This window comes from Salmo salar, chromosome 04, assembly GCF_965601325.2.
Source record: "Salmo salar chromosome 04, fSalSal1, whole genome shotgun sequence".
NCBI lineage: Eukaryota > Metazoa > Chordata > Actinopteri > Salmoniformes > Salmonidae > Salmo > Salmo salar.
The window spans coordinates 74,508,726-74,521,522 of record NC_138294.1 but is presented as its reverse complement, the minus strand read 5'-3'; the positions used below and the strand labels follow the sequence as shown (position 1 = coordinate 74,521,522).

Genomic DNA, 12,797 nt, shown 5'->3' with positions numbered 1-12,797 from the left:
GATTAAGGCATCTCTGATTTCAGAGGGGTTGGATTAAATGCGTAAAACACTTTTCGGTTGAACGCATTCAGTTTTACAACTAACTAGATATGCTATGCTGAAAAGGACAGTGTGAAAATAAATTATTTATTACAGTTTGTGAAAAGGGTACTGATGCACAAACACCTTGAGGGTGGTCATGATGAGTCTCATGATTAGAGTTTATGAACTGTGTTACAGTGAGAGTGGAAAAACACACACACCAGAATTTCAAATAAAGTGTAGAGAAAACATTTAATTATTAGCCATCTTAACCATCAAAGTAGAACTACACACATAGGCAATTTGTGAAAAAGCAGAAGAATCTGTGCACTCTCTAATAGCAATAGTTTATGGTAATGTGATCTCGTTTACCAGGCTTAGTTGTGGCATTGATGTTAGACTCCCTTTTATCTTCTGGTAAGAATGCCTTGGAGTTTTTGGAAAGTATTCAGACCCCTTGACTTTTTCCACATTGTTACATTACAGAGGTGACCAAGAACCCGATGGTTACTCACTCTGACAGAGCTTCAGAGTCCCTCTGTGGAGATGGGAGAACCTTCCAGAAGGGCAACCATCTCTGCAGCACTCCACCAATCAGACCCTTATGGTAGAGTTGCCAGACTGAAGTCACTCCTCAGTAAAAGGCATGACAGCCCGCTTGGAGTTTGCCAAAAGGCACCTAAAGGACTCTCAGACTATGAGAAACAAGATTGAAGGAAAGATGAATGGAGCAATGTACAGAGAGATCCTTGATGAAAACCTGCTCCAGAGCGCTCAGGACCTCAGACTGGGTCAAAGGTTCACCTGCAAACAGGACAATGACCCTAAGCACACAGCCAAGACAACGCAGGAGTGGCTTCTGGAAAAGTCTCCGAATGTCCTTGAGTGGCCCAGACAGAACCCGGATTTGAACCCGATCGAACATCTGAAAATAGCTGTGCAGCGAAGCTCCCCATCCAACCTGACTGAGCTTGAGAGGATCTGCAGAGAAGAATGGGAGAAACTCCCCAAATACAGGTGTGTCAAGCTCGTCGCTCGAGGCTGTAATCGCTGCCAAACAAAGTACTGAGTAAAGGGTCTGAATACCTATGTAAATGTAATATTTCCATAAAAAATGTTATTGCAAAAGAAATCTACCTTTTTCGCTTTGTAACGTAACAAAAAGTAAGGCCTTAATGTAACAAAATTTGAAAAAAGTCAAGGGGTCTGAATACTTCTCAAATGCACTGTATCCTACAAGTTTAGCTTCTCATTTTTTCATTAATAAACATGAGCATTTACCATATAGGAAGGCCTTTTACATTCATTCAGTTTTGGTGAACACTAAAAAATAAATAAATCTTACCGTAGGAAACCGTAACAAATCACCCAAACAATGCAATGAGTAACATATTAATAATACATTGATATAAAAAAATAAAAAATAATCATAGGTCTGTTGCCTAGGACAAGAGTCACTATTTCCCCATTTTATAGGAAATGAAAGCAGCTGCCATTTTCATCCCCCACTTTTCCATAGGAATGGAATAATATATACCGTCATAGGAAGGATTAGGACACTACCAGTGATTATGCCCACTGCTGCATCCAAAATATATTATAGGACTAACAAACACCACTGAAGCATCATCCCGAGGTTCAAAAGATAAAATGTCAAGTTTTAAATCAGCAATTTTTCAGCAATTAAGCATAGCGTAAAACCAAGTGTACATATTTGACATAACTAAAGACAGATAATTAAAATAAAACCATACAAAATAAAGGACATCACGTTTCAAGGAATTACAACTGATAAGTATTCGAGAGTGAGAGACGGCAAGGTTTGATTCAAAATCAATAGCATGACAAAACGGCATGTCCTTTCATGGTACCGTTTAAAGGTCATTATTGATTTTTAAAAAAAACAGAGGGCTGAAATTCAAATGTCCTCTTTTTTTTGGTTCCTTTGCGAGGTGGCTAACTTCCTGTGAGCTGTGGTTTCCTTCCTGGGTGAAAGGGCGTGCATGGAGGCAATCCGGTGAGTCGAGGCTCGCTGGTGAGTGGAGTGGCTCCTGTCCTTCAGATCACAGCTCAACAGAGCAGACCGCAGAGCCTGGACATAGGCTGGATGAAAGAAACACAATCATTAACACATCCATCCCATTCATAACACATCATTCTGAACCTTTGGGTCATGTTCATCGGGAACCAAACGTAAGAGAACTGACTGAAAAATGGACTAGCCCAATAAGAAACCCTAATTATCATTTTCGGTTTGGTATTTGGTATTTTATTAGGATCCCCATTAGCTCTTACAAAAGCAGCAGCTACTCTTCCTGGGGTCCAAATAAAACATGAAACATAATACAGAATGACAAAATACAGAACATCATTAGACAAGAACAGAACTACATACATTTTTTAAAAGGCACAAGTAAAAACTATCTTGGTCAAATAGGGGAGAGGCGTTGTGCCACGAGATGTTGCTTTATCTGTTTTTTTAAACCAGGTTTGCTGTTTATTTGAGCAATATGAGATGGAAGGAAGTTCCATGCAATAAGGCCTCTATATAATACTGTGCGTTTTCTTGAATTTGTTCTGGATTTGGGGACTATGAAAAGACCCCTGGTGGCATGTCTGGTGGGATAAGTGTGTGTGTCAGAGCTGTGTGTAAGTTGACTATGCAAACAACTTGGGATTTTCAACACATTAATGTTTCTTATAAAAAGAAGAAGTGATGCAGTCAGTCTCTCCTCAACTCTTAGCCAAGAGAGATTGGCATGCATAGTATTTATATCAGCTCTCTGATTATAATTAAAGAGCTAAATGTGCCGCTCTGTTCTGGGCCAGCTGCAGCTTAACTAGGTCTTTCCTTGCAGCACTGGATCACACGACTGGACAATAATCAGGATTAGACAAAACTAGAGCCTGCAGAACTTGCTTTTTGGAGTGTGGTGTCAACAAAGCAGAGCATCTCTTTATTATGCCTAGACCTCTCCCAATCTTTGCAACCAGTGAATCTACATGTTTTGACCATGACAATTTACAATCTTGTTACAAAGTTTTGTAAATGTTTTATTATATTGCGTGCCCTAATGAACATGACCCAGGTAGACTAGAATAGGGAAAATAATCAAAATAAGGGAAGAATCAAAAACAGGGAAAATATGGAAGGAATTTGATATGTTGAATGAACAGGAGGTAACTATATTGGGTAACTGATAAACGTCAGTAGGTTCACGTTGAGGGACCTTGACAGAGTTGCGTTAATTACTCCTCGAGGCATGTTTCTACCAGAAACTAAAAAGTGAACATTCCTAACATTGATGTTAGGAACCACTGAATAATTGATGAAAATATTATATGGGAAATGATACATCCTCTATATCGTAAACATACAACAAGGGTGCAAGTCACCTATCTTGGCATGCAGCAGGTCAAATAAATACCATACTGCTCTTTTGGAGGTAGCCTATTGGCTTGTGGTTGAGACATTTGGTACCGTTTGTACCTTTAGGGTTGTTGTAGAAGACACAGTTGTTTGCGCAGGTGTCAGGATGGGAGTCCCAGAAACGGTCTCCGCAGCAACAGAGAGGAGGGAGCTCTGTATTCTCCAGAACTATCCTCTCCTTCATCTGAGCTCTCAGAGCCTCGATGTACCTACCACAAGACACAAAACAATGTGTATTGTTCCATTTTCTGTCAAAGTACCCAACGTGTCACACAATAACACAGGCTGGGACACAGGGCCTTATTCTCTAGTTGACCAGCACAAACATATTTAGGGCCAGTTTCCTGCACCAAGATTATTCCAGGACTAAAAAGTACTTTCAAAGGAGATTAATCATTCAGCATGCTTTCCAGTCTAGGAATGGGGTCAGGAGAAGGTTAGAATGTAGATGTGTTATCTAAAGTATAAAAACATTGGTTGCCATGATTATCACGAGGAAACATCAGAATTAATTTTTTTACACTGGTATTTTCTAGAAAGAATAAGGTCTTTCATATTTCCCAATGTGACTTTTGGAGGAGTAGAGCACATGATGTGTTGCTCAAGGACAAAACAATTATATATATTGGCAGAAGATTGACCATTCTATGTCAGATACTGTACAATTATCAAAAACCTTCTGGGCTGTATCTAGTCCATTTAATTTCAGATTGTATTGATTAATAAAGTTACCTTGTGGCTTCTTTATCTTTCTTTGCTCTCTCTTTCTTCTCCAACACCTCTGCCCTCTCCTCTTCCTCAAGCCTCAGTCGCTCCAGAATTAGAAATTTCCTCTCAGCCATTTCCAGTCTATCCTCCTCGAGCTGCCGCAGTCTCTCCAGCTTCCTCTCCTCTTCCAACCTCTTCTGTTCCTTTTCTGCCTTTATCCTACAGTGGAAAAGAAAATTCAGACAAAACTACATTAAAATGTGTTCTTATTTTGCAATGGGATTTAATGCCACTGTATGCATTGTTAAGAACACATTTTATCCATTACATTGAAGAGACCATGTTGAAGGAGTATGAATGTTTATAAAGTACCAGTCAAAGGTTTGGACACACCTACTCATTCAAGGGTTTATTTATTTTTACTATTTTCTACATTGTATAATAATAGTGAAGACATCAAAACTATGAAATAACACATATGGAATCATGTAGTAAACAAATCAAAATATATTTTATATTTGAGATTCTTCAAAGTAGCCACCCTTTGTCTTGAGAGCTTTGCACACTCTTGGCATTCTCTCAACCAGCTTCATGGAGGTAGTCACCTGGAATGCATTTCAATTAACAGGTGTGCGTTGTTGAAATTTAATACGTTTGAGCCAATCAATTGTGTTGTGACAAGGTAGGGTTGGTATACAAAAGACCAAGTCCATATTATGGCAAGAACAGCTTAAATAAGCAAAGAGAAACGACAGTCCATCATTACTTTAAGACATGAAGGTCAGTCAATGTAGACAATTTCAAGAACTTTGCAAGTTTCTTCAAATGCATTCGCAAAAACCATCAAGTGCTATGATGAAACTGGCTCTCATGAGGACCGCCACAGGAAAGGAAGACCCAGAGTTACCTTTGCTGCAGAGGACAAGTTCATTAGAGTTACAAGCCTTAGAAAATGCAGCCCAAATAAATGCTTCAGAGTTCAAGTAACAGACACATCTCAACATCAACTGTTCAGAGGAGACTGCATGAATCAGGCCTTCGTGGTTGAATTGCTGCAAAAAAAACACTACTAAAGGACACCAATAAGAAGAGACTTGCTTGGGCCAAGAAACATGAGCAATGGACATTAGACCGGTGGAAATCTGTCCTTTGGTCTGATGAGTCCAAATCTGCGATTTTTGGTTCCAACTGCCGTGTCTTTGTGAGACACAGAGCAGGTGAATGGATGATCTCCGCATGTGTGGTTTCCACTGTGAAGCATGGAGGAGGAGGTGTGATGGTGCTTTGCCGGTGACACAGTCAGTGATTTATTTAGAATTCAAGCCACACTTAACCATCATGTCTACCACAGCATTTTGCAGCGATACGCCATCCCATCTGGTTTGCGCTTAGTGGGACTATCAATTGTTTTTCAACAAGACAATGCCCCAACACACCTTCAGGCTGTGTAAGGGCTATTTGACCATGAAGGAGAGTGATGGAATGCTGCAGCATATGACCTGGCCTCCACAATCACCTGACCACAACCCAATTGAGATGATTTGGGCTGCAGAGTGAAGGAAAAGCAGCCAAGAAGTGCTCAGCATATGTGCTCACTATATGTCGGAACTCCATGAAGACTGTTGGAAAACCATTCCAGGTGAAGCTGGTTGAGAGAATGCCAAGCGTGTGCAAAGATGTTACCAAGGCAAAGGGCGGCAACTTTGAAGAATATAAAATATTTGATTTGTTTAACACTTTTTTGGTTACTACACGACTCCATATGTGTTATTTCATAGTTTTGAGGTCTTCACTATTATTCTACAATGTAGAAAATGGTAAAAAAAAAAAAGAAAAACCCTTGAATGAGTAGGTGTGTCCAAACTTTTGACTGGTACAGAACGAATCAGGGTTGGGTTACATTCCATTTAAATTAGTCAATTCAACAAAACACTGAAATTCAAATGAGAAAAACTAGGGAAATTTAGAATTTCAGTTTAATATCTCAATTGACTGCATTGAAATAAGATGTACCCCAACCCTGATATGAATGCAAATGTGACAGCACAGTTTACTAATAGTGAAATCTTTTGAAAATCAGTATATCCAGAGGGGGAACTACATTTGTTTATTGTGGTTGTGCCGAGTCACCTTCCGATTCTCCTCAGGTGCTTCCTATGTCTCTGATGCTCCTTCACTTGTTCTCTCTCAATGTCCATGAATAGGCGTCGGTACATCAGAAACTGAGACTGACCCTACAAACAAACATTGTTAGAGTTAAGGTAAAGTTGTTTTATGGTGTCACGGGGTATATTTCTTTATAAAATGTGCATATGGAGAAAAATTATGTTCCAGCACATTAATGGGATTGAAGCCGAGACCAAAGTTTAAAGCAAATTCACTACATGACCAAAAGTATGCTCGTCGAACATCTCATTCTAAAATCATATGGAGCTGGTCCCCCCTTTGCTGCTATAACAGCCTCCACTCTTCTGGGAAGGCTTTCCACTAGATGTGGGAATATTGCTGCGGGGACCTGCTTCCATTCAGCCACAAGAGCAATAGTAAGGTCGGGCACTGATGATGGGTGAATAGGTCTGACTTGCTGTCGGCGTTCCAATTCATCCCAAAGGTCAGGGCTCTGTGCAGGCCAGTCAAGTTCTTCTACACTGATCTCGACAAACCATTTCTGTATGGACCTCGCTTTGTGCACGGGGGCATTGTCATGCTGAAACAGGGAAGGGCCTTCCCCAAACTGATGCCCCAAAAATGGAAGCACAGAATCGTCTAGAATGTCATTGTGTGCTGTAGCGTTAAGATTCCCCTTCTCTGGAACTAAAGGGGTCTAGCCCGAACTATGAAAAAACAACCCCAGACCAATATTCCTCACACACCAAACTTTACAGTTGACACTATGCATTCGGGCAGGTAGCGTTCTCCTGGAATCCACCAAACCCAGATTCGTCCGTCGGACTGCCAGATGGTGAAGCGTGATTCGATTCATCACGCCAAAGAACGCATTTCCACTGCTCCAGAGTCCAATGGCGGAGTGCTTTACACCACTCCAGCTGACGCTTGGCATTGTGCATGGTGATCTTAGGCTTGAGTGCGGCTCCTCAGCCATGGAAACCCATTTCATGAAGCTCCCAACGAACAGTTCTTGTGTTGACGTTGCTTCCAGGGTTAGTTTGGAACTTGGTAGTGGGTGTTTCAACCGAGGACAGACCATGTTTACGTGCTACGTGCTTCAGCACTCGGCGGTTCTGTAAGCTTGTGTGGCCTACCATTTCGTGGCTGAGCCGTTGTTGCTCCAAGACGCTTCCACCTCACAATAACAGCACTTACAGTTGACCGGGCAGCTTCAGGGCTGACTTGTTGGAAAGGTGGTATCCAAACAACAGCCAATGTTTGTCTATGGAGATTGCATGGCTGTGTGCTCGATTTCATACACCTGTCAGCAACGGGGTGTGGCTGAAATAGCTGAATCCATTAATTTGAAGTGGTGTCCACATACTGTTGGCCATGTAGTGTATTTTACTAAATGCTAACTTGCTGAAAGTGTGTCTTGAAAATATGTGGTACTTTTTGGGCTGAAAATACACTGGGTCACCGTGCTGCATGAATCATTATGTGTCATACAGTGTTAGTTGATCTCTAAAGGGGGGATTTGGTGGAGGGCTGTGTGTAAATATGGTCAGTGATAAAGTTTATTTAATAGCCGTCTAAGGCCAGGGTGTATATTCAGAAACACTAAAACCCTATAATGTAGTTCTAACTGGCCTTAATCACCTGTCTCTTCAGTTCCTCCTGGTCTTCTTGGGGCCACAGCACTTGAGTAGCTCTATGGTCACTACTAAACTCATTACCATGACCTTCAGGATAAGGCTCACTAAAGAGCCTCTGACAGACCTGCAATAAACACAGGTATGAAAGATTGATTATTAGCTGTCACAATAGATGTGTTTTGGCCTTAAAGCCGTCTTTTTCATAAAAGTCAGGTGACTCCTGGACAAAAGCACCCAAAGAATAATTTACAGAATTTAGTAAGAGTTGAGCACCTCTCGTTGTGCATTATGTAAGATTAAACCTTTAGGGTAGTTTAGTTGGAGTTAGAAAGGTAACTATATAGATTGATAAACAAACAATTTGCTATAGCCTGACTAAAGGAATGTTAGGATAAGCATGTGAGTCACAGGACTATTGACTGTGTGGGGTTTGGGGAAATGGGAGCGTTTGGAAATTGGAGAAGTGTCAAAAAGAGAACACTTGTGGTGACAGACCGGATTGTTGTCAAAGGTGACAGTCTTGCTCCTGTGACCCTCGTGAGGATCAAAGTTCTGAAGAGGGAAGTCATGTTGCCCAATCAAAGGAATATCTTCCTCCTCCTCTTCATGACCCTCTTCTTCTCTTGTCACCCGATATACAGGTTTCTGTTTTGAGTTAGAAAGCACAATAATTCCTTGTACTAAAATGTTGACACAAATTTTACAGAAAAGACAGTATTCCTGCAATTGAGAGTTCCAAATGATAAAGTTATAGCCAAAGAAACAGAAAAAATATTTTTATTTTACCAGGTAAGTTGACTGAGAACACATTCTCATTTGAGGAAAGGCTTGGGGAATAGTTACAGGGGAGAGGGGGGGATGAATGAGCCAATTGGAAGCTGGGGACGATTAGGTAGCCATGATGGTACAGTATGGAGCCAGATTGGGAATTTAGCCAGGACACCGGGGGTTAACACCCTTACGATAAGTGCCATGGGATCTTTAGTGACCACAGAGGGCAAAGTCCCCAATCACTGCCCTGGGGCATTGGGATATATACTGCTCAAAAAAATAAAGGGAACACTTAAACAACACAATGTAAATCCAAGTCAATCACACTTCTGTGAAATCAAACTGTCCACTTAGGAAGCAACACTGATTGACAATAAATTTCACATGCTGTTGTGCAAATGGAATAGACAACAGGTGGAAATTATAGGCAATTAGCAAGACACCCCCAATAAAGGACTGGTTCTGCAGGTGGTAACCACAGACCACTTCTCAGTTCCTATGCTTCCTGGCTGATGTTTTGGTCACTTTTGAATGCTGGCGGTGCTTTCACTCTAGTGGTAGCATGAGACGGAGTCTACAACCCACACAAGTGGCTCAGGTAGTGCAGCTCATCCAGGATGGCACATCAATGCGAGCTGTGGCAAGAAGGTTTGCTGTGTCTGTCAGCGTAGTGTCCAGAGCATGGAGGCGCTACCAGGAGACAAGCCAGTACATCAGGAGACGTGGAGGAGGCCATAGGAGGGCAACAACCCAGCAGCAGGACCGCTACCTCCGCCTTTGTGCAAGGAGGAGCAGGAGAAGCACTGCCAGAGCCCTGCAAAATGACCTCCAGCAGGCCACAAATGTGCATGTGTCTGCTCAAACGGTCAGAAACAGACTCCATGAGGGTGGTATGAGGGCCCGACGTCCACAGGTGGGGGTTGTGCTTACAGCCCAACACCGTGCAGGATGTTTGGCATTTGCCAGAGAACACCAAGATTGGCAAATTCGCCACTGGCGACCTGTGCTCTTCACAGATGAAAGCAGGTTCACACTGAGCACGTGACAGACGTGACAGAGTCTGGAGACGCCGTGGAGAACGTTCTGCTGCCTGCAACATCCTCCAGCATGACCGGTTTGGCGGTGGGTCAGTCATGGTGTGGGGTGGCATTTCTTTGGGGGGCCGCACAGCCCTCCATGTGCACGCCAGAGGTAGCCTGACTGCCATTAGGTACCGAGATGAGATCCTCAGACCCCTTGTGAGACCATATGCTGGTGCGGTTGGCCCTGGGTTCCTCCTAATATAAGACAATGCTAGACCTCATGTGGCTGGAGTGTGTCAGCAGTTCCTGCAAGAGGAAGGCATTGATGCTATGGACTGGCCCGCCCGTTCCCCAGACCTGAATCCAATTGAGTACATCTGGGACATCATGTCTCACTCCATCCACCAACGCCACATTGCACCACAGACTGTCCAGGAGTTGGCGGATGCTTTAGTCCAGGTCTGGGAGGAGATCCCTCAGGAGACCATCCGCCACCTCATCAGGAGCATGCCCAGGCGTTGTAGGGAGGTCATACAGGCACGTGGAGGCCACACACACTACTGAGCCTCATTTTGACTTGTTTTAAGGACATTACATAAAAGTTGGATCAGCCTGTAGTGTGGTTCGCCACTTTAATTTTGAGTGTTACTCCAAATCCAGACCTCCATGGGTTGATAAATTGGATTTCCATTGATTATTTTGTGTGATTTTGTTGTCAGCACATTCAAGTATGTAAAGAAAAAAGTATTTAATAAGATTATTTCATTCATTCAGATCTAGGATGTGTTATTTTAGTGTTCCCTTTATTTTTTTGAGCAGTGTATATTTTTTTAAACCAGAGGAAAGAGTCCCTCATACTGGCCCTCCAACACCACTTCCAGCAGCATCTGGTCTCCCATCCAGGGACAGACCAGGACAAACCCTGCTTAGCTTCAGTGGCAAGCCAGCAGTGGGATGCAGGGTAGTATGCTGCTGGCCAAATCTATAAGAGGTAGAATAAATTAATTCTAATTCTATGGTTATCTGACATTTTTGTAAAAATTTACTTTGGTCTGTTAGAAAGGGGCAGTATAAATAAACTCACATCTCTGATAGGAGACACCTTCCATATTCCCCCAGGGAGCTCTGACATCACTTCTCCGTCACGGACCGTCTGACAGGCTGCCAGTCTGTGTCTGACCTGCCTCATGACTTTGCTGAGCTGAAATACCAGAACCAACCCATATGATTACCTATTTTATCTATAGCGCTAACGACAGAAGTAATGGCAATGTCACTGACTTAATATGAGCAGAATGGCTTCAACATCTGTTTAAATAATCCTTTGGCATTATTGAGGATAAACAGGTAGGTAGCCTAGGTCTATATGGCAGCGTTTACACAGGCACCCCAATTCTGATCTTTTGCCCAATTATAGGCAAAGGATCTAATTGGTCAAAAGACCAATTAGTGGCAAAAAGATCAGAATTGGGATGCCTGTGTAAATGCAGCCTTTGTTGCAGAGATCAATGATGGACATAGGATGTGTTTACACAGGCTTCCCAATTCTAATCTTTTGCCCAAAATATCTGATCTGATTGGTCAAAAGGCCGGTGTAAACGCAGCTATAGACACACGTTAGATATAGATGCGAATCAATAACAATATCACCCAGTGCTTGTGTGGCTTCATTCAATGTTTTTATAACAGATTTTTTTTTATTTTTTTAAACGAACACTACTTGCTTTTCCTTTACTGTAACAAGCACAGATTTTGCAAGGCTACTGGTATTTAGAAGTTTTTTTCCCTTGCAATGATCGAGATATGTGGTCGTTTTTCTTACTTCCATTTAATGCATGGAATAGAAGATGCTCTGGAGAAGATGTCAATCATCACAGATAAATTTAGCCACCTGATGCGTTTGCTGATCTGTCCTGTTTTCTCTGTCGCTGCTCTCATGGTCCTGTGCTCGAACCCAGCGGGAGTTGGGGCTGCAGATGGCTAGCTCTCTCTGTGGGGAGTAGGGGAACGGATTCTTCCTGGGGGTCAATCTCTGCGCTGCATCGCTGGACTGCTGGAGCACTCTCCCCTCCTGCTCTGCCTGTAAAGACAAACAACGCAGGCTTTAAACTGGCTAATATGCTGTCATTAAATGAGGAGTTTGAGGACTCTGCATGGCATACCCAGGTTTGTGTCACTAGCCTGTGACATTCTTGATAGAGGTGGTGCTCATTTACCCATAGTCCATGTCATTTACATATGCAGTTGCTAGCTACAATACTTGGAAACCAAGATAACTGTATTCTTTCCATTTGTAATGCTTTGTTGTTTTTATAATGATGTTGGCCTACTAACTGTCTTCCATCATGAACAGCAATTGTAATACAATATGTTAATCATCCACATTATATAGCCTAGTCACCATCTCGCATGACTTCTGAAGCTGCCACCTCTTGCGGATTTGAGCCTGTTGTGCCACGCGGCGGCGCACTTCTTCCTGAAACCGGCGAAGACTCTCCTCTTTCTCCCGTTGAATCTCCATCTGTAGCTCCTCAGTTAGCAGGGCACGAACCTGACTCATACGAAAGAATAAGTCAACAGGTAAATATGCTAACTAGCTACCTGTTCAAGTACAATAACTGATGTACGGCTACACTTACATTTGGATGCTCATCCTGGCAGTCTTGTCCACTCTCCACCCAGGCGCCCACAGGTGCTACTGCCTGATTCCTCTCGGCCAATACATTATTTCGATGACAATGTTTGCTTTGAGCATGTACTGTTATCCCACTAATTGAAACTTTGGTTGTGCCTTTTACTTTAGGTTTGATAATAGAGGGCATGTTGCTAGCTATCTAGGCAACGTTTGCTAACTTCTGAGTTAACGTTAGCTAGCTACTTCTTCAACCAACCTAATACGTTTCACGTTGTGCAACAGCGTTGAAATTAGTATTAATTGTCCGGAAGTCTATACATTATTTGCTAGTATCTGTGAACATAACCTTTCTTAAATACTAAAGTGTTTGGCTTCTCAACTGCCACAGTAGACGCTTCTTGTTGTTGGTGACGTAATAACAGTGCGACCATTTTTGGTCCGCCCAC

At 42.4% G+C, this 12,797-nt stretch overlaps 1 protein-coding gene across 1 annotated transcript; it reads right to left on the bottom strand.

The window, feature by feature from the left end:
• Positions 1–254: 254 nt before the first annotated feature.
• Positions 255–12,789, bottom strand: ccdc15 (coiled-coil domain containing 15). The gene is made up of 10 exons (XM_014197779.3): positions 12,356–12,789; positions 12,118–12,267; positions 11,608–11,796; positions 10,801–10,917; positions 8,419–8,568; positions 7,928–8,047; positions 6,290–6,393; positions 4,184–4,378; positions 3,512–3,660; positions 255–2,124 (listed from the first exon to the last, which is right to left on the bottom strand). The coding sequence occupies exons 1-10, from the start codon at positions 12,536–12,538 to the stop codon at positions 1,940–1,942; spliced, it is 1,542 nt and encodes a 513-aa protein (XP_014053254.1). The 5' UTR covers positions 12,539–12,789; the 3' UTR covers positions 255–1,939.
• Between the last annotated feature and the right edge of the window lie 8 nt (positions 12,790–12,797).

What these genes read in the sequence shown, in the direction of transcription:
- ccdc15 (XM_014197779.3), bottom strand. Translation starts at nt 12,538, where the DNA reads ATGCCCTCTATTATCAAACCTAAAGTAAAAGGCACAACCAAAGTTTCA. An exon ending in AAAGATAAAGAAGCCACAAG is followed by an intron (nt 3,661 to 4,183) that starts GTAACTTTATTA and finishes GTCTTGTGGTAG; the next exon opens with GTACATCGAGGCTCTGAGAG. An exon ending in CTTCTACAACAACCCTAAAG is followed by an intron (nt 2,125 to 3,511) that starts GTACAAACGGTA and finishes TCTTTCATCCAG; the next exon opens with CCTATGTCCAGGCTCTGCGG.